The sequence below is a fragment of the Haliotis asinina genome, chromosome 13, assembly GCF_037392515.1.
Source record: "Haliotis asinina isolate JCU_RB_2024 chromosome 13, JCU_Hal_asi_v2, whole genome shotgun sequence".
Classification (NCBI taxonomy): domain Eukaryota; kingdom Metazoa; phylum Mollusca; class Gastropoda; order Lepetellida; family Haliotidae; genus Haliotis; species Haliotis asinina.
Genome location: NC_090292.1, coordinates 3015452 through 3037908, shown reverse-complemented (window position 1 = coordinate 3037908; position 22457 = coordinate 3015452). Strand labels below are relative to the sequence as shown.

Sequence of the window (22457 nt, the reverse complement as noted above, 5' to 3'; positions counted from 1 at the left end):
GTCTAGGCTATCCCACTCCTCTCACGTTTGAGGGACCACTTACTCTGGAGGTTGTCTCCTCTCTGTAGCCGATACAGACATAGAGTGTTGAACTGAAAGCCGCCGATTTCTGCCAGATGTTGGATAAACGAGGTGATACTTTGGACATAGGTGTTTACACACATTGGAATGTCCAGACAAGAGAAAAAACGATCTTTAGAAAAACGATGCCTGACAAGTGTTGTGGCGAAATCCACGACGTACTGCATAAGGTCTTGCTTTAAGTGAATGAGTTCGGTTTTACGCCGCACTCGGCAATATTTCAGCTTTGTGCCGGCGGTCCGTAAATAATCCAGTCTGGACCGGACAATCCAGTGATCAACAGTATGAGCATCGCAATTGGGAACCGATGACGTATCGCCTCTGACGACATAGTCGACTTATGAGGCAGGCATGGGTTGATGAAGACCTATTCTACCCCAGATGACTCGATTCAAGCAGCGACAACCAGTAAAGATACATAATGAGTATTTAATATTTCCAATACAAAACCGGGATTTACACAATAAACAATTTACGTGTACAGAAATTGATTCATCGACTACAGTGGTCGCTGCGATTTATTTCAGTCACAGAGAAATCATCAGAGACCTGTGACAAAGTGCAATTCTCATGATAATGTTCTCTTACAGTATGGTCAGATGGATGGACATGACATCTAGGAAACTGGGGTGATCATAAAAATAATCAGTGTTTGTTACGAACACTATCACTATGGTGAAGGTTGTAAATGAATTATATCTAAGTTCAAACCGCATCACTGAAATAAAACCCCCAAAAATTGATATATATTAAGCTGAGGTGAAAACTAAGTCGGAGTTAAGAGACGTTCATTACTCTTGCCATACCAGCTGAAGCATCAATAGCAGGAGTAGACCTGGGATGGTAGTAATTGTAAAAGAGGACTGTTGGTTGGGGTGATGTGGATATGGAAAAATGTGATACACTAAGATGTATCTCTTTAGAGGATGTGGGCTGGAAGTGGGTTGGTGGTGACTGTAATGTGGTTGTGTCTGGTCGTGGAAGGATGTCATATACCGTACTAATCTGGACACCGTTAGTGGACCTGCCTGTATGCGGTTGTGTTAGGGTGGATGTGGTAGTGTGTGGTTGTCTGTGGTTGTGATGAGGTTGTGTAAGGGTGGGTGTAGTTGGGATGTGGTTGTGTGTGGTTGGGATGTGGTTGTGTAAGGGTGGGTGTGGTTGTGTGTTGTGTATGGTTGTGGTGTCGTGAGGTGTGAGGTGTGACGATGTAAAATGGTTGGGTGTGGGTGTCATCCAGCACACTGAGTGAGTGAGTTTTGTTGTACGCCGCACTCGGCAGTATTCCAGCTATATGGCGGCGGGGTGCTGAGCTGGACGTCGTTAGTGTCGCCAGTTGTGATGCGGTGGGTGTGGAGCAGCTGTTGTTGAACTAATCCGCCACCTCTACTCCATGTTTCTCAACCGGAGATAGTGCTGGACCTGTGGGGCGGCGTATGCCTGCAGTAGGGGTGGCCGTCACTACTCCTGACCCCCAATTGAAGAGGCGGGTGTGGCAGGGGGTTTGTAGAACGGATGTTTCGTCGACATCATGTCGTTCAGTTTCTTCAACTCGTTACTGTCAGGAGACATTTTGTTCTTCTGTGAATAAAAATACAAATTATACTAAAGCCATGTTGGCAACAAGTTGGATGAGTAAGTGAGGATTTATGAAGAACAGAAAACACCATGACTTTATTCAATGCCTCGGGAGTCCAACCTGAACTTCCTCCATGATTGGCTTTATCACTAAACGGGGCGGTGCGGTAACCTGGTAGTTAAAGCATTGGTTGGTCACGCCGAACACCTGTTTTCGATTCTCCACTTGGATAGGATGTGTGAGGTCCATTCTCGTGTCTCCCGCCAGGATATTGGTGGAATATTGCTGGAATATTGCTGGAATATTGCTGGAATATTGCTAAAAGCAACGTAATCCGATTATCACTCACTCACTCACCACTAACATTTGTCTTTGCCCATATAACTGTTTAATCTACCAGGAGTGTAGCTACTTTTTTTAAAAGGCCCTTGCTTACACATGATTATAGCAAAACATTTATCAATACTATCAATACTATCAATGCTATCAATAGTAATAATACTATCAATACACTCTAAATTTGATAGGCACGGCGCCTGGAAAACACCGTTAAAAGCCATTCTGGCCATATTGGGAAATGAACATGGCCTGTAGTGTGACGACCTTTAACGACTGGCCTATCTCAACGTTTTATGACATAACTACGACGTCTACAGCCCGATCTCAGTCTTGCTCACATGGAGACAGATCCTCATCAGCCCCGTGCCGGTGTGTTTGTTGTCCAGGGAGTAGATCTTCTTCTCCAGGCTCAGCGTTGTCTGGTACTGCACTGCTTTGGTGAGCTCCATCACGCCGACGTCGGTGATCCGGTTTCCTGGTATAAATATGCATAAATCAAGCACCTGCATCCATGCACTTGTGCATACTCAAAACGCCAAGATATTACGAGCTCGTTTAACCCAGGCTATCTGCAGTCTGCAAGGGACTAGAGGGTTAAAAGTCATGTAACGTATCCCATTCTCTGCAGGGTGAACAGGGGCAACTTTGAACAAACTCATACTCATGTTCACATTATGGGGCAGGGCAGAAGTCCTCTGGAAACCCTCTGGCGTCAACCTGACAAAAACGGTGGCCTATCCACGGACTCACCGTTGCTTAATTTGAGCTGATTTTTTACCTGGATCGCGTTTCTCAAAGAGATCGTAGCTCTACGACAGTCGTAAGTATATGTTGAAGGATGGGAGTTACGTTCGTCTTAACGTTATGATCGTTTCCTGGAAAGCGACCCTGGCACAAGATCACACACCACCACCAACACAAAAAAACACAGAGTCAGACTCAACTACTTCCCACATGTAGGTCTAGAAGACATCTGCTGACAGGTGCCCTAATCCACCAGAGTCACATTTGAGCAGTATACACAATGTATACACCACACAAATATCGTAGACATAAAGGTGAGACACGTGTAAATCGATGCACCATTTGTTGAAATGCATGATGCTTCCTAGTGTGAATAATGTTTTCCGTTGCACAGGCAACGATACACGCAATCAGGGTTCACTAACAAGGACAGGCCCGTTGCCCACCAAGTCTAGCAGACCATTGTCGCCCAATTTGTCTTTAATATTGAGGCTCATAGATTTAATGGATTCCAGAATGGATTCAGTACCTTTGAAATATCTAAATATTTAATATATATAAACCCAATAGCATTGGACACGCCGTGAAGCCCTAACAATGAAGGTCTTACTGGCGAGATTGAGGTTGACAAGGATTCTGTTTCCGGCCAGCAGCAAGTTCTGTAACTCTGGAATATACTCGGCAGCCTCCATCAGCGGGTTGATGATTACCACGACCTCGGCTGTCTGTACAACATGGCAATAGGACGGGCATTAGTAGGGATATTGTTAGTTCGGACAAGTTGGCACCGATATAAGCTGCGTTATTTGTGTGTTGTTTAACGCACGGTTACAAGGCGGCAGTCTGTACACAATCCAATCTGGATCAGACAATCCAGTGATCAGCAGCATGAGCATCGATCTACGCAACTGGGGTACGACGTCAGCAGGCCTGACCAGGGGCCAGTTACGACCAGAATGGTTTGGTGAGGACCGCCTCTAACCGGTGGATGCAGGTCACAACAAACGTCACTCATGCGTGTGTGACTATTATTTTGTGTTTAACTCAGCTGCATTAAGAATTGGGCGGAGCGTCCCTGCACGTGCAGCAGCCAGGAGAGACCCCACTTGTGTCAGCTGGCGGACAGCAACCTCCCACCCACCCGGGTCAAAAACTTTTAGTGTCAGCTTTTCTTTTAGTTGTAATCTGGTGATGTCTTTGTGTGTGTGTGTGTGTGTGTGTGTGTGTGTGTGTGTGTGTGTGTGTGTGTGTGTGTGTGTGTGTGTGTGTGTGTGTGTGTGTGTGTGTGTGTGTGTGTGTGTGTGTGTGTGTGTGTGTGCGTGCGTGTACCCTTTGTAAAACGTTATCACATGGCGGTTTTATCTGTCGGGGATGTTTTAAATGTATAGTTTTATAGTCGTCAATTAAAAGTTGACATTTACCCCCAACATTGTAGTGTGATATTTGCATGCGAGTACAGGATGAGTTAATGCAGTAAAACACGGCAAGCAAGTGTGATGGTCCTCTTTCCTATGCGAAGAAGTGCATAAACAATGGTTGCTAGGCAACTGTGATGCGATATAATACTCGTATATGACACGATATGGCTAATAAAAAGATACTACGAAGAACGTAAGACAAACGAGTGGTATCTCCCTGGGACACTATAAGAACCATTGGTATTTGAGGAACGCTGAAACCGATTTGTGCACATCACAATAGAGAAAATATTAATGGTGTATGAGGACATTGAACGTGGAGACATGTAGGACATTATAAAAAACATTGTGTGTCGACAGATGAGACAGACCCATCGGCGCATTCCTGCAATGAACATACAGGGGCAAACAAACTGGGGATATTGGTTGATTAGTTAAGCTGAAGCCCACGACAAGAGATCAGTACGATTCGTTTCTTCTGTACGACAAAATAGAGAACATCTTACCTCGTTATCTTGTGGCGTCAACTTCCTGTTTCGGAACTTGTCACGTGACTTTCCACCAGCCTTGCTATCCCCTGTCCCTGGAGCTGTCAATCAACAACTTGGTCATGACGTCATAATCATTAGTATTTCCTTGGAGACCAAACACTATTGTTACAAACCATAAAGACTTCATGTTCAGTGCGGGTTTGCATTAAGAATATCAAAAATCACCTGCTACCAAATTCCGTGAGTCCAACGTTTCATTTCATACACGTATAATCATGATTCAGTTAAACCCTCCACAAAAAATGTTGAATGGTTTCTGACGATGATATACACTATTATGATATACATATTATGATATATATTCTCTCATACAAAATGATATCCAAATGTCATTTTGCTATTCAAATTGTTAAACCATGCATATGTGCAACCGTGCAAATAAAATAAAGCGAGAAAAATATATAATCTGAACTATGAAAAGGCGAAAATATACACATTTTGAGCAGCGGACTTGATGTCCTGTTTTCTTTTATCATAAGCATTTTTGAAAAGGGGAGCTGAAACAAGGATATACAGGTAACGCAGCTTAGAAGCTGCTACTAAGGGTATTCGAGGTTACAGCGGACAATGGCTGTCTCGAATGTCTTTGACAGGTCTATGAGCAGGTATAACCATTTTCTGAGTTAACACGAAATTGCAGGCCATTAACTTGCCATCAGTTAAAAGTAAGAAATATCGGAAAAAGCAGTGCAAGTGTGTTGAAAATATAATCAGAACAAAATAAACAAATTGATTAAAAAATGTCTACAACTATAAATGAATTAGAAAAATAGTGGCAAATGTGTGATGCGCAATTTCTTGTGAACACAACTGGCAATGGATGCCATGTAGATACTAAAAGGTGACATTTCGACTGATGACAATCAGCTATCGTGCAGACACGTGATGAAGGTGAGATAGCAGAAGAAGCACATGTGAATACATGTATAAAATGCACTACCTTAAAATCACCAACACAATAGGTACTGGAGCTCGCCTATCATCGTTCGCTCTATCCTCTCGTCAACTGTTGGAATGATGATGTTTTGGGACTTTACGATACACTTTGGACCTACAGTGCTAGATGTTGCATTCCAAATGTGCCATTGAATCGAGACAGTGTGGTAATACCATGAACATCGCAAAAGGCAAGTACTTCCTCAAAGTAAGTCTGATATGATAAGAGAGAGTTAGAAAAGAATCAACCAAAATTAATATGGTGTCCAGAAGAAATTCATAGCAAATGTTGGGGATCCTGAGGAAAAAAAAGAGTTTTCGGAATAAAATAATATGAAGTTCTTTTGCAATTTTTTAAAAATGGGACCGAGGTCTATGGATAGTCAGCTTTTTCCCTGCAATAAATGCCACTTGCTTGCTACACCGAAACGTAGCATTCATTGCAATAAAGAAGTCAGCTATCCACAGGATTAGTCATGAAACCATTACAAAGACACGAGGAGGGTAATCATGAAACCATTACAAGGACACGAGGAGGGTAATCATGAAATCATTACAAGGACACGAGGAGGGTAATCATGAAACCATTGCAAGGACACGAGGAGTTTCATCCACAAATATGGCAAACATTACAAGAGTGTCACTGTTTATCATCAAAGTTAATACACCTAACTCCTCCTGACATAACCATGCCCACTGAAAGGGATTGATAAATGAGGACAAAGACGAGGATGCCATGACGTCAGCAAATGTCTGTGACACAGCTGATGACGTGCCTTATACAGGTATAACTGATTTACTACCAAGCCAGTGACTATAAAGAAATATATCATATAAACTTACGTTTCATCAGGCCTTTAATCAACGACTTAAACAATCCTAAATACAAACAGCAGGATGAGAATTAGATGAGTCTATAGTTAAAAGACATCCTACATCTGCCGGCGCTAACAGTACCAGTGTTCTCACTCCAGGCAATATGCACACACATGTGAGTATTTAAGTCCAAACACAGCCATTAATATCATTAATATGGTTTAGTTACTAAAATGGCTATTGGGTCTTTGTGCAGCATACGTATCTCAACAAAACATCAAACGTCACAAAACGAGATTTCTGGTGTTCTTTACGCCAAATGTTCAACATCTTCAAGAGATACAATATAACCTGACCTTGCCCTTCAAGCTAGTTGACCCGTGAAGGTCCGGGGTAGAATAGGCCTTCAGCAACCTATGCTTGCCATAAAAGGCGACTATGCTTGTCGTAAGAGGCGACTAACGTGATCGGGTGGTCAGACTAGATGACTTGGTTGACACAAGTCATCGGTTCCCATTTGCGCAGATGGATGCTCATGTTGTTGATCACTGGATTGTCTGATCCAGATTCGATTATTTACAGACCGTCGCCATATTGCTGGAATATTGCTAAGTGCGACGGAAAACTAAACTCACTCACTCACTCACTCAAGCTAGTTCTGGGGCTGTGGGGTAGCCGAGTGATTAAAACGTTCGCTCGTCACGCTGAAGACCCGGGTTCGATTCCCCACATGGGCACAATGTGTGAAGCCCATTTTCTGGTGTCCCCCGCCGTGATATTGCTGTAATTTTGCTAAAGGCAGCGTAAAACTAAACTCACTCACTCACTCACTCACTTTAAGCTAGTTCTTTAGTATATCATGCCAATTGACTTTACTAAAGCTACACCACACATACATGTATCTTGAGAAGCAGGTGATCACCACGTGTACCTTTCTTTTGTGGTGGTTCTTTCTCCTTCTCTTTCTCCTTCTCTTTCTCTTTATCCTTCCGCGTGGGGACTCTTTTCTCTTCCTCCTTGACCTTTGGTTCCTGAATACAAAATGTGTATGCAACGTCGCTATAGTAACAGGTAACCAGCCAGGTTGAAACTCTCTCAAAACATTACCTATATTACAGCCTGTACTGCCACACAAGGTTTGCTAACACATATGGTCGCTAATTGTTAGTTAGTTCACAATAAATTAGTGATATACGTCACTGGTTTGTAGGTATAGACTCGAGTATCTACAAGTCGCCATCAAACAGGTGCAACGTCTGCGATGTGAAACAGGTGCGATGTCCGCGATGTGAAACAGGTGCGATGTCCGCGATGTGAAACAGGTGCGATGTCCGCGTTAACATCATATCTCAGCATGTGTGCGTCTGCGTGGGGGAATGTGTCATTGGGCAGAGATGCTGTGAATACACTTGGGTTAGGATTGCCAGGTTGATTCTAGCGAGAAGGTAACCATTGTCCCACAAAATCTTTGAAAAATATTCCATCTGTGGCTTTAGTCCCGCAACTATATAGAGAGTATGAGTGAGTAAGTTTAATGTAGATTCTACATGATCGAGAAACACCACCAGCAGACCATGATCCAGCAGTGATTGATCAAGTGCTTTTTGAGTGCTTTGGTGAGTGGATGAGTGAGTGAGTGAGTTTAATGTAGATTCTACATGATTGAGAAACACCAGCAGCAATGATTGAGTGAGTGAGTGCTTTGGTGAGTGAGTGAGTGAGTTTAATGTAGATTCTACATGATCGGGAAACACCACCAGCAGACCATGTTCCAGCATTGAGTGAGCGAGTGAATGTGTGTGTGTGTGTGTGTGTGTGTGAGAGAGAGAGAGAGAGAGAGAGAGAGAGAGTCAATGAGTGAGTGGGTTGGTGTGTGAGTGAGTGAGTTCAATGTTTGAACAACCGTCCGACCCGGTCACCTTGACTCTCATCCACTAGATGCACGTGTAACAGACATGAAATATGCCCAAATCGCCAACATCTTTGATTACGTACCTTGGGCTTTTTAGATGGAGATTTGTCTCGCTTGGATTTATCCTTGTCCGATTGAGAGTTATCTCGCTTGGATTTATCCTTGTCAGTCTGAGAGTTATCCCTCTTGGATTTGTCTTTCTCTGAAACCGAGTTATCTCTCTTGGATTTGTCTCTTTCCGACTGGGAATTGCTACGGGACGTTCCGGATCTGTCACCACGGCGACTGGTGGTTGCCTTGCGACATGATAAAAAGACGCTGAAGACAGGTTCAAGTACGACGACTAACTGCGACCGATTTCTTGATTACCATTTGTGTTAAAAAGCAAAATATAAAACAGAAACTTACAAAACACTCTGCTATTAGAAGATATTTCTCACACCAAAAGTAAGGTTTTGTGTCGTAATTCACAGATATGACAGCTCCATCACCGAATAGCCATGGCATCAGAACAACAGCAACAAAACCCTTTACGCAGTCTGCTTAAAGCGAGTTGGTTTTTCAATTTATTGTGTTATTTGTTCAGTTGTTTAGGAATCACTATGAAATGGAGAAGACACCATGTGTGTGTGCGAACATTTGTATATGTAATGCGCTTAGATTGCCCCAAATCATTGTTTGTTTCCTCCGTACCGCTTTGCTTTTCTCTGCTGCCTCCTTCTCTGAGATGAGTCGCCGTCGCTCCACCAGCTCCTCGTGAGTCAGGGGAAACCGCGACAACGCCTGCAACAATTGGGGAGTCATGAGAGTCGGTGATACGTACATACAACACAATGGTACATGATTACATTTAGGACTGGTCTGGTTGTTGTTTATCGCCGCACTCAACAACATTCCAGTTTCTATTCAGTGTTTAAACCAAACAAGTGATCAACAGCATGAGCATTGGTCTAGGCAAGTGGGATACAATGTTATGCGTCATTTAAGTTAGCGAGCCTGACCATTCAATCCCGTTAGTTGTCTCTTACGACAAGCACGGGTAACATATAAATTAGTTATAAAGGGGTTGTACAATGTATGTTGAATGAATTTAAGGAATTAAGGACATACTTTTCCATTCATTAAGAAGTTGGGTCAACTATTAGACTTATAGGGGGAGAATTTGAAGAGATTATGAAGTTATAAAACTGAGATTAATCTCCTGATCGCCTCGCGTACAATGTTCCATCGCAAAAAGTAGACAGGCACTGTCAAGTCTACATGCAATCACCCGGATGTGTTGAATGCCCGGATGTGTGGAATGCCCGGATGTGTGGAATGCCCGGATGCGTGGAATGCCCGGATATATGGAATGCCATAACATGGAGATGGTTGAGCAAGCAGTGCGCCAAATGGTTTCAAAATTTTACGAGCCAGTCGGGCTAGCTATGCCTGAAAGGCACCAGGCTACAAAATATTTCACTTACCCGAAATGTGAATGTGGAAACTAAGCGAAATATTACAAAGCTGTTAAGTACCCTTACCGTTATTCATCAGGCCATAATCGTGCATGATAGTGTATTATAACTGTACAAGTCGGAGAGGGTGATATGTTTCTAAAAATAACCACATGGAAACTGAGTAGCCAGTCAGGTCTGTGACTGTGAAGATGTATTGGCCGGACTTGATATTTGTTAGCCACGGGCTGGTGGACCAGTGACTGTTTCGTACACAGTGTACAGAATACACAGTCAGACAGCTGATCCGTTGTTGTAAACCAGAACGAACTGACAAATAGAGGATGCGACTAGTACACACACGGATAGATACATGAACCTCATTGGTTTCAATACTAGTAGTGAGTATACTGTAGTACATGCAGTGTTATTTTCGAAGATGCATTCCACCCGTGAAGATCCGGGTGGGAAATGAGCTTCAGTAGCCCATGCGCATCACTAGGGGTCAACTAATGAAATCAGCCTCGTTGACACGGTTCATGCAAGTCATCGTTTCCCAGCAGCGAAGATCGATGCTCATGATATCCATCACTGGATTGTCTGGTTCAGACTCAATTATGCACCGTTATGTAGCTGGAATAGTAATGAATGTTGCGTTAAAGGACAAAGTATTCTGATATTAACGGACGTATCACTTCGGAATAAGAGTACCAAAGTGATGTCATCAACAGGTGTGTCAATATCTAACCTCTGCAATCTTCTTTACGCCCATGTCCCCGATCTGGTTGTTAGCTAGGGACAGTGACATCAACCTTCTGTTCATCCTTAGGCCCTGGAAACATTCGGATTTTGTCATACAACTCACGAAACGATGGAGAATCCAGCTACGCTACTACTTAAACGAAGAATTATATTTAGCCACGAAGTCATCAAAAACATAGACGCTAGGTCATATAATTGAGTAAAGGTACTTTACGCGGTATTACGTCATAGAAAACATGCGTATTGTCATCCAACCCGCAAAATCACTATAAATATTATATCATCAGGGACACGATTATTACGTCATAAGCTTTCATGAACAAGAAAAGAATGACAGAGCCATCATAAACACCGTCATGTATATGTCATAATGAACAAAGGTGTTACGTCATACAGCTTTATTTTCTAATAAAGTTATCGCGGCATACTGCTTTCATTACTAATATAGCTATTATGTCATACAGCGTTCACTATAAAGATAACTGTTGCGTCATATATGTTTTATTACTAATACAGTTATTATGTCATACAGGTTTCATTACTAACACAGTCATTACATCGTGCATTTGTAACCAAAACTTTACGAATTGCGTGCAGTATTCTCATCTAGATCATCTAAAAGACGATGGGTTTATGTCATACAACTACTGCTCATGATATAAGTTATGGTATACAGTTTATATCAAGGACCAAGGAATGACGTCACCACGGTATGTCGTCATGGACAGTGTGTAGGACGTCATTCAGCACGTCATTGCTCTACGGGTGTTTGCATTTCGTTGTTTTAAGAAAAGAGGGTACAGTAGGGTACTCGAAAATTATGGAGTGTTGTGAAACTTATTACGTCTGTATACAACATTAAATGTACCCCTTGCAGCATCTGGAATCGAGTTGACATTTTTCAGGTAATAAGTGTCGTTCCAATAGGCTCGCTAGTGATTCAGCTAAGGTGTATGGCCACAAATTATTAAAATTCCGATGTTTACAGGTAACTGACGCCATTACCCGTGCCAGATGCTCTGCTCCGACATCCGTGATCCTGTTACCGGTGAGGTTCAGAGACAAGAGCTTGGTGTTGAACCTCTTGGCTGTACCCAGGGCTCTGCTCATTCCTTCAACCCCCGCGTCTGTGATGGAGCAGTGCTGGAGGGACAACGTCTGCACGCTGGAGGAGAGAGCATTTTATTGATGAGAAACATTTTAATCATATAATAAATAATGAGTTTGTTTGTTTGTCGAGTCAGGTAGATTAACATCATCATGAAGATTTTAATGGCACAGTTCATAATTATTTAACTGATAATGAAATTGTTTGTTTGTTTGTTGTGTAATGCCACACTTGGCTTGTTTACTGTCATATGGCGGCGGTATGTAAGCAATCGAGTCTCAGTCGCCTCTTACAACAAACATGGGTAACATTTTGGGGCTGTACAAAGCGTATTGAATAAATCAAACATAAAATATTCTATTTTTGTGAGAAATTAAGATTAATTTTAGAACTGAAGACCAATTCCGGCCTGCATCTTCATGAATTAACGGCAATAAGGGGAATGTTAACGCTAATAGCTAATAACTGTAGACACTTCTAATGATAGTCAACTTTTAAACACACATTCACAAAACAAATAGATTTAACAAAATATGTTAAATTCTTTGCTTAACTGGTGTTAATCGATTTGTGTTTAAAGGACAGAGATTCTATTTTTGATTCGATATAATTTGTCCAACCTGATTTAGATGTTAGCTGTAATAGTTTCCAACAAGCCAATGTCTCCGGTGTATATAACAGCGCTAAACAGTCTCAAGGGAAGAAATACTTGATGTCATTTGATTGTTACTTCACAATGTTCAGCATTGTCAAATGGCTTATAGTACAAAAACACTGTTTGATACAAGCAGTATCACCCACCTGCTGTCGTCTCCGATCAGCTGATACCAATTCTCTTCGTCCACACTATTACCGTCCAGGATTAGCTCTCTGGAACACAACATCGGGGTGACGAGCACCACTAGGACTAGTAAAGGGTCTCATTGCAGAATTTTACCAGTGGGCAGTGAAAATATAACTACAATTTACCTCTGTCAAGCACAGGCGGTCGTGTCATTGCGACGATTAAAGATTTTTTTAAATTAAATATGAAAATTTTGAGATGACCCCCGACTTTAAACGCTTCACATTACAATATGTCTAGACAATAGATTTCTGCTGTATTTAAAATGAACTTCTATCTAACCTTGACGCACGGACATGAGTTTCACAAGTGATAGATAGATAGATACATAGATAGATAGATACATAGATAGATAGATAGATAGATAGATAGATAGATAGATAGATAGATAGATAGATAGATAGATAGATAGATAGATAGATAGATAGATAGATAGAAGAGAAAGAGGTGCTTGTCCCTGCAAATACTTGCAAGTATCTAACTAAACTAACCAAACTTTCATATTCTATATGTGATATCAGAACTTACTTGAGGACTTCGCATTCCGACACTATGGACGCCAAGATGGCGACTGTCTTCCCCGTCAGTCCCACCTGCCACAGGCTGGGGAAGAAGATTGTACAGGTGAGAGGTCGAGATGAGGCCAGTGGCCGCATGTGTTATAGGAGCAATCTATGGTTAAGCATGGTCTGGTTCAAACTAAAATACCCCGGATACTCAGAGACATACACACACAATCAAGCTCAGCCACACATGTGCGCAGTCACATACATACTGCGTCCTCTTCTTACCAGATTCCCGCTCAAAAAGTGAGGAGGTGGATATCATTGTGGCTTCAATACGAATAGTACTTAAGTTAAATCAACTTTCAGTTGAGGTCTGTTTTTCTTGGGGCGAAAACCCGAAGTGTCCTAAGGGTTTAGCTCGAGCAAGGGAATTGAGATATTTGCAATGCGGACCAGACTTACTTGATGGTGTGTAGACGATCCATGGCCGGCCAGCACTGCTTGAATATGTTCATCATACATTCGTCAACCTTCCAGCCTGGAAACATGGTACAGTTATCTCCCCTTGAGAGGATAAGCAAATTTACATTATATATGTAACCACGTGATTGCATCTCATCCTCGTTAATAATGTAGAGTCTGGATATAACTACCAGCCACAGATATATATTTCAGTGACAGTGTCCACATATACCACGGATGTATATTTCAGTGTCCACATATACCCACCACGGATGTATGTTTCACTGACAGTGTCCTCATATACCCACCACGGATGTATATTTCAGTGATAGTGTCAACATATACAAACCACGGATGTATATGTCAGTGATAGTGTCCACATATACCCACCATGGATGTATATTTCAGTGTCCACAAATACCCACCACGGATGTATGTTTCACTGACAGTGTCCTCATATACCCACCACGGATGTATATTTCAGTGTCCACAAATACCCACCACGGATGTATGTTTCACTGACAGTGTCCTCATATACCCACCACGGATGTATATTTCACTGACAGTGTCCACATATACCCACCACGGATTTCAGTGATAGTGTCTACATATACAAACCACAGATGTATATGTCAGTGATAGTGTCCACATATACCCACCACGGATGTATTTTTCAGCGTCCACAAATACCCACCACGGATGTATGTTTCACTGACAGTGTCCTCATATACACACCACGGATGTATATTTCAGTGACAGTGTCCACATATACCCACCACGGATGTATATTTCAGTGATAGTGTCTACATATACAAACCACAGATGTATATGTCAGTGATAGTGTCCACATATACCCACCACGGATGTATATTTCAGTGTCCACAAATACCCACCACGGATGTATATTTCAGTGACAGTGTCCTCATATACCCACCACGGATGTATATTTCAGTGACAGTGTCCACATATACCCACCACGGATGTATATTTCAGTGATAGTGTCTACATATACAAACCACAGATGTATATGTCAGTGATAGTGTCCACATATACCCACCACGGATGTATATTTCAGTGTCCACAAATACCCACCACGGATGTATATTTCAGTGACAGTGTCCACATATACCCACCACGGATGTATATTTCAGTGACAGTGTCCACATATACCAACCACGGATGTATATTTCAGTGACAGTGTCCAGCTTGTCAGGGTTGTCCATCTCCACCTGTATGGATGGCTTGAAGTACTCAAACTTGTCCTTCACAGTGTACGTCTTTGGAGGAGGCTCCACGGGCTCTGGCGGCAGGCAATACACTCTTTATCTCAATACACTCTTTATCTCAATGTTTGCATAATAAAATGGTCAATGACACCAAGTCACATATTCTTCCTTCGAGCTTTCTATAATGTTTTTGTTTTTACAAGCCCAGTAACAGATTCAAGTTTGCAGAAGCCATATCATGATTATGTGAATTTTAACAAATTATTTTACATTGTCAAAGATGCTAATATTTCTTTGATTTGTCACACCCTCTACAATGTACTTACGAGGAACGTCCTGGTGACCTGGTGAGGTCTGAACAATACTGTCTAACCAAGAGATTAAAACTGAATCGCATCTGAAATCCCAAACCACCACTGTGGATTTCACGAACGGCTAGGGGAGGCAACTCTAGATGGCGAACTGCCATGCCTTGAGTCACTACGTCTACATCATCTGACACCAATTCCGCTTACCGCCTTCCTCGTCTACAAGAGGTTCTGGCTGCACTTCCGGTGGTGGCTGGGATTTGTTGTTTTTCCCTTTGTCAGGTTTGCCGTCTGGGGTGTGGCCCGGGGACAGCGGACGCTTGGCCCGTGGGAGGATCTGGGGAACGTACACGACGTCCTCTCTCTGGCACAGCTCCGCGAAGTCCGACTGGAAGAACCCGGAACAGCTGTATGGACCTGCCAACGTGCAAGACATTCTGTGAAAACATAGTTCGTAAGGTCACTCTCTCCCTTGAAGATCTAGACAGATTTTTTCTTTAGCAAGTAAAGGTTTTTGTAAGCAGCAGCTAAAAGAGATAGGACTCTCTGACTTGGTTGGTGCCAATACTGATGATGTCAATCACTTGACTGTCTGGTCCAGGAGCTGTTCGTTACACACCAGCGTTGTAAAGCTTCACTGCAGTGCTAAACAGCAAGGAACACCCCTACCCCTCTTCCCCGCAAACCGAATTAAAACCAACAAAATGGCTTTTCAACGCTATTAATTTGTTCAAAAATCCAAAACTTGAGTGGCCGCAAGAGCTAAAATTCGCCAACGTGATTCACACAGTATACTTATTGCAGATTTCAAGACATCGGCTATGCGTCCCCACTTATCACTGTCTGAAACTGCGTGAAGCCGAAATCATGACTGGTATCTCGTTATGTTGACATGTTTGCTGATATATATATATAGCTGGAATATTTGCTGAATATGATGTTAAGGTGCTAAAAACAAATAAAACACACCTACTGGCTACAGTTAGGTGCAGGCCTACACTACACACCCTCAAGCCTACACACTCCTCCCCCCCCCCCCCCCAACCCACCCCCCCCCCCCCACCCCACCCCCACACACACATACACACACACCACCTTCCACCACACTCACTCTCCCACACACAAGACACCAACATGGAAAACAAACACCATCACACACATCTCCCACATAAGAACAATCACCTGTTTTGTCTGCATCCCCATCCAGCGCGTCCTGGCCAGCCGATGAGGCGCTCCTGTCCTTCCTTCTCCCCCTCAACCTGTACATTGAATACATTATATTCATGGTCGGAATAAAAAACAACGGTTTTAATAAAAACGGCGTGAAACCACATTGACACAGTCCTAGAGTCGATCACCGTGATGCATTACGTTTTTAAAAATCTGGTGAATTCACCGTCTATACGTAAAAAGTTACATTGTTGCAAGATATAAGCAATATATTTTTTAACGCTTTAGTCACCTGTATTTGGAGTACACTAAGGTTTCCTACCCCGATAGGTCATCATCATATGTCAGGGATTGTCTGAACCTGTGATTGTGTTTATCTGATGTCTGAACCTGTGACAGTGGGTGCCTGATGTCTGAACCTGTGACAGTGGGTATCTGTCTGAACCTATGACAGTGGATATCTGATGTCTGAACCTGTGACAGTGGGTACTTGATTTCGGAAACCTACACACGCTGACAAATACATATGGGTTACTGTCAACAGCGGTGCCAAACAATCGTACCCGCTCTTTCTAACTCCCAGAGCTGCACCCACTAAACATAATGCCACTCGGATAGTATTGTGGATGAGGGCTCCTTTAATGAATAAATACTCCGTGTGTCTGCCTGTCTGCAAGCCTGTCCGTTTGTCTGTCTGTCAAACAATACCGTAATATATACATTGTAACAGGCAATCTTGTGATTATCAACATTTTTATGTGAAACTAAACACCATCTGGTCAGTGCAACCAGCTATTCGATGTGGATAGCGTTTCAGTAATATTCCATTACTCCTGAACTCAGTGTTGCGGAACCTCGTCTCCATGACGATAATGTTGATCAATACAGAGTGAGTGAGTTTAACTTTACTCCGCACTTAGCAATATTCCAGCTGCATGGCAAGGTAAGGGCAAATAAAGTGACATTACATTCAGAATATCTATTGTAGGACCGCGTGAGATTACATACAGAATACCTACTGCAGGACCATGTAAGATCATACACAGAATGTCTACTGTAGGTCAACACGAGATTACATACAGAATATCTACTGTAGGATCACATGAGGTTACACACAAAATACCTACTGTAGGACAACACGAGATTACATACAGAATACCTACTGTAGGATCACATGAGATTACATACAGAATATCAACTGTAGGATCACATGAGTATGCCTACTGACCAACAGAACAGTAACAGATATATCTGTTTGTTTTTAAAGTGTCTGTTATTTTGGCTTTGGCATTTCGGATGAATGATATGTTACTGGACCGGTTAGCAAGGCTGGGCTGACATTTTGTGAGGCATGTCCGTCGCTGGATGCCTGCCAACACGTCTATAGTTTACCTTGATAGCGAGCCTCCACATCCATCCTCACCTCGGCCCCATTTCTTTCTGGTCTTTTTAGGAAAAGGCGACGGACTTGACAGTCCCCCTTCCGACACGTTGTCAGGCACGTTAAGTCGTGCCTCCATGCCGACAGTAAAGCAACTACGGCGACTACGGGTTGCGTATACCAGCCACAAGGTGGTGCTTAATGGGTATTGTTGGTGACGGCCGTCTTGTAGCTGTTGGAGAACTTAAAGGTACACTGCCGATTTCAGGGTCAGGAATTAAACTGTGTGGTGTTTATAGATATCTTGGTGCGGTTCAGGTGCAAAGTGTTCTTCGGGATCTGTAAATAGCACCACAGTACCGAATATCATGTCTTTTGTTGTTGCGGGGCGGTGGGGTAGCCTAGTGGTTAAAGCGTTCGCTCGTCACGCCGACGACCCGGGTTCCCTACATGGGCATAATGTGTGATGCCCACTTTCTGGTGTCCCCCGCCGTGATATTGCTGGAATGATGCTAAAAGCGGCGTAAAACTAGACTCACTCACTCAGTCACTTTTGTCGTTGCATTTGTTCTAGCTTCTGACTCAGTGTGCCTCGCTTTGAGCACAGGGGCTTGTATCGCTTTGAAAAGTCGTTCGAAAGACATATAGATGTATAGACCCTACCCTAGTACTATATAAAAGGATAGTACTAGGGTAGGGTCTATACATATATATGTCTTTCGAACGCCGTTTCAAAGCGATACAAGCCCCTGTGGCTTTGAGCTCAACTTCTGCAGCACGGTGACATACCGTGATATAATTGATTTTATGTTTCAGCAGACCTTACTTCCAAATTACTCCTAGACTGACAACGGCCCCACGCACACATATGTACGCACCTATGATCGTTTTCCCTACAAAACAAAATAGATGCCCTTGAGAGCATAACGTATCTTGTGAGCATCCCCGTCTACCTTGTAAATCACTTTCCATTGTCACGTAAGGACTAATTAATCAAATAATTAGCGAATAATTATTGCGTTGTTCCTGAAGGATGGAAAACCGTATTAAATTAGGAAATTTGCCGAATTTTGTCAAAAGTGGAATTTGTGTAAGCATCAATATGAGGTCGACGCTGGACTATTATTTCCATGGCGCGGCAGTATAGACTAGTGGATAAGTGTTCCTTCGTCTCGCCGAAGACCTGAGTTCGATTCCCCACATGGGTACAGTGTGTGAAGCCCATTTCCGATGTCCCCATCGTGATATTGCTGGAATATTGCTAAAAGAGGGGTAAACCTATTCTCACTTGTTCCGATTTCCACAGGACATTACAGAGACTTCATCTTTAAGAGTTCCATTGAAGAAGTGGCTTATCCAGCAGCGGCTGTTGTTCCCACCACTGACTCAGTTGTCCACTTCTTGAATAGTTTGTTAGTGAATGTATCCACGCCCATACAAAGACGTGTTCTCAATGTAAACCGTTTAGATCACGGTGTTCTCAATACATAAATCAGGGCGTTAGGACAGGTAGCATGTAACGTGTGTGTCGATACAGACAGAGTCAATACTATCAACGGAGCATTGAAAGTGTCTATAGCGAAATGTCTAACTAATTGTATGACTGCTAAGAAAGGACTCAGCGACGTGCTAATGCTTCACACTGACAGGCTGAATAGTGTAGTCATTGCATATGTATGAGACTGACAATGAATTTTTAAGGGAATACGACGAATGATGACCCAGATAAATCAGTCACACGGCGTACATGTTCACGTCTAAACCAGACAATACAGTGACCAATAGCATGAGCACCTATCTTCATGTGTCAAACAAGTCAGTGAGCCTGACCACCTGTTCCCGTTAGTCGCCTCTCACGACAAACACGGGTTGCAAAAACAAGGTCTATCCTGGATCTTCACGGATCTTCACGCAGCCAGATCCATGCGACGGCAAATGCTCGGGCTCGGTTAAAACAAAGCGGTGATTGATACCATGAGTAACGATTAACGCTGTCAGGGGGTAACGATGACACACCTTCAAGTCACCGACCCTGATCACCGATCCAATAATAAAGATTTCATGCGCGCATGACTTGCCGATTGTTTTTTTTCGATACGGTTGCCAGAATGTTTTCGTGTTTCACGTGCGAGATTGACAGCCGTCTTAGAAAAGTATTATTGTCGAAATACGTCAATAATCTTCAACTACGTGACGTCACAGTGAGATTATAATGACGTTGACAGAGCATTCCGGGTGACGTAAACAATAGACAAGAGCGCGTAAAGTGGTATTTGCGAGTGCATATACGACTTAGGAACTCGCCTATTTCAAAGCCTGTTGAAAATAAAGTCGCCTGGATAGATCCGCGCACTTGATATGGACTCTGATATATAATACCAATGAATATGACAGTGAAATGTAATGCTTGGACATTGCACGGACAGGAACGCCTGCAACAGTTACATGTGAAGGTCACGTATTTTGGATGACAATAGATTGAATGTGCCAGCTCACCGCTTCCTGACGTTTATATACTTGTATATGATAAAGATGATTACAGCTCGGTATTTGACATCCTCGACACCGGTCGACTGACATGCATCAATGAACTCCGGGTCCTGTTCGTCCATTCATTCAAGGGGCGATGGCATGGCAGAGTGGTTTATGCGCACACTCGTCACGTCGAAGACACATGTTCGATTCCCCAGTGGGAGGAATGTATGAGACCCATTTGTGGAGTCCTCTCTCGCGACGTTGCTGGAATATTGTAAAACCATATTTTACTCACTCACTTCACACAACGATCACTGTGTTCGGTAAGAAAAAAGATTGCTGTTCACTGTGTACACATAGAGAAACCAGTTAATGCTCACAACATTCCCAGTTCAGCACTACATCGCTAAAGGACTTACAACTGCACTTGAGATCTTGAAATTCACCAGTCACCTGATCATGACAAAATACTCCTGGCAAGGTGTTATACACTGTCGCCGCTGCTACAAGAGATGCGATCCAGGAGAACTTGAGTGATTCAACGTAGACATAAACAGTTTTGAGTGCTTGATCTGATACAAGTGCAAGTGTCAACTCAGACACTGAGGGGATGTACACATATTGGTAAGAGAGGAAGAGAATTCCCTACTCTGGCTTTGACTATTGAAGTGACCTTAATGGTTTTATCTGATTGTATGTAGTTCTTCTTACAGACCTCTGGTGAGGCGGATATTGCAGGGTGTTGCAGGATGTTGCAGGGTGTTGCAGATGCCACACACTGAGGTTCTATACGATGGTTCTATACGTGTTGATTGTATGAACTACACACTGCAGGATGTTGCAGGATGTTGCAGGGTGTTGCAGGATGTTGCAGGGTGTTGCAGGATGCCACACACTGAGGTTCTATACGATGGTTCTATACGTGTTGATTGTATGAACTACACACTGCAGGATGTTGCAGGATGTTGCAGGATGCCACACACTGAGGTTCTATACGATGGTTCTATACGTGTTGATTGTATGAACTACACACTGCAGGATGTTGCAGGATGTTGAAGGATGTTGCAGGGTGTTGCAGGATGCCACACACTGAGGTTCTATACGATGGTTCTATACGTGTTGATTGTATGAACTACACACTGACACATCACTGGGTTTTACCCTCAGCTTGAACCATTTGGCGTGAAGCGTGAGTAAAATCCTCCTCCTGATTCGCTTCATCTGATTTGGCCTCACAGTCCGCGAAGACGCCTCAAAGAAGTTTTACGGTAAATAACAGACTTTACAGTAGACGGTCGGTAATCCGTCTGTATTAAACTACCAACGTGGACCCTCTCTAACAGACTTTACAGTAGACGGTCGGTAATCCGTCTGTATTAAACTACCAACGTGGACCCTCTCTAACAGGCTTTACAGTAGACGGTCGGTAATCCGTCTGTATTAAACTACCAACGTGGACCCTCTCTAACAGGCTTTACAGTAGACGGTCGGTAATCCGTCTGTTTTAAACTACCAACCTGGACCCTCTCTAGCAGACTTTACGGTACATGGTCGGTAATGCATCTGCATTAAATTGTTGCTGTGGGTGGAGATAGCGGAAATGGCCACGTTGAGATCAGCTGCTCTCCGCGGTGTCGTTACTGCATTAGCATCTTTTATGATGATATAGTGGCGAGATGTGGCGGCGGTCTGTTTTCCTGGAAAATGTGTGATTATAGATTTTCATGTGCACAGACATTGCGGCGACTGAGTGAATATCAGATTCAACATATTGACTTCAGTTTGAATCCACCATGGACTTAAATCCCATATCCCATAGAAAATGAAATCTTTTAAATTAACCCACTCTTTCTCTCTCTCTCGGTGAGAGAGGAAAGGCAGAGGAGAGGCAGCCAGAAGAAAGCCCCCCCCCCCCTCCCCCCTGCCCCCATTCCCTCCAATCATAAACTATATGAAATGACTCGGGAACATCCTCATCCGGGTAGTAAGATATTGCAGCAACAAAGCATAAATTTAAATTTAATATATTTACCAGGACTAACCTCTGCTGAAATGTTTCATTAATTTGTCACGAACACTGAGAAGGTTTCGGTGATCAGTTTGGCTCTAACAATCATTACACACTTTTTAATCAGAACCGGTGTATGGCTGAAAACATACCTGCGTTGAAAAGGTACCCGGCTGAATCTTGATATACCCTGCATTCTGCGATTTCCCCCAGACCTGTTGGAATAACCTCTACATAGGCTGTTGGTAAAATTCCGGTTCAGTTCTGTCATCCGTGCTTTGGGTCAGCCATATATGACCACATAGGAATCATTCAAAATTACACGATTTGGCTTGACTGAAAATGCGCACAGTACAGACCAATTCGACACCATCTCTAAGTGTGACGTAATAATG

The 22457-nt window shown here is 43.0% G+C and overlaps 1 protein-coding gene across 1 annotated transcript; it reads right to left on the bottom strand.

The window, feature by feature from the left end:
* Window positions 1-1542: 1542 nt before the first annotated feature.
* Window positions 1543-17718, bottom strand: LOC137259231 (leucine-rich repeat-containing protein 71-like). The gene is made up of 17 exons (XM_067796859.1): window positions 17591-17718; window positions 16211-16287; window positions 15236-15445; window positions 14669-14794; window positions 13495-13570; window positions 13055-13129; window positions 12484-12552; window positions 11580-11739; window positions 10561-10644; window positions 9070-9159; window positions 8460-8672; window positions 7396-7495; window positions 6492-6527; window positions 4668-4750; window positions 3354-3468; window positions 2338-2474; window positions 1543-1662 (listed from the first exon to the last, which is right to left on the bottom strand). Exons 1-17 carry the CDS (start codon window positions 17716-17718, stop codon window positions 1543-1545), a joined length of 1899 nt encoding a protein of 632 aa, XP_067652960.1.
* Window positions 17719-22457: the final 4739 nt, after the last annotated feature.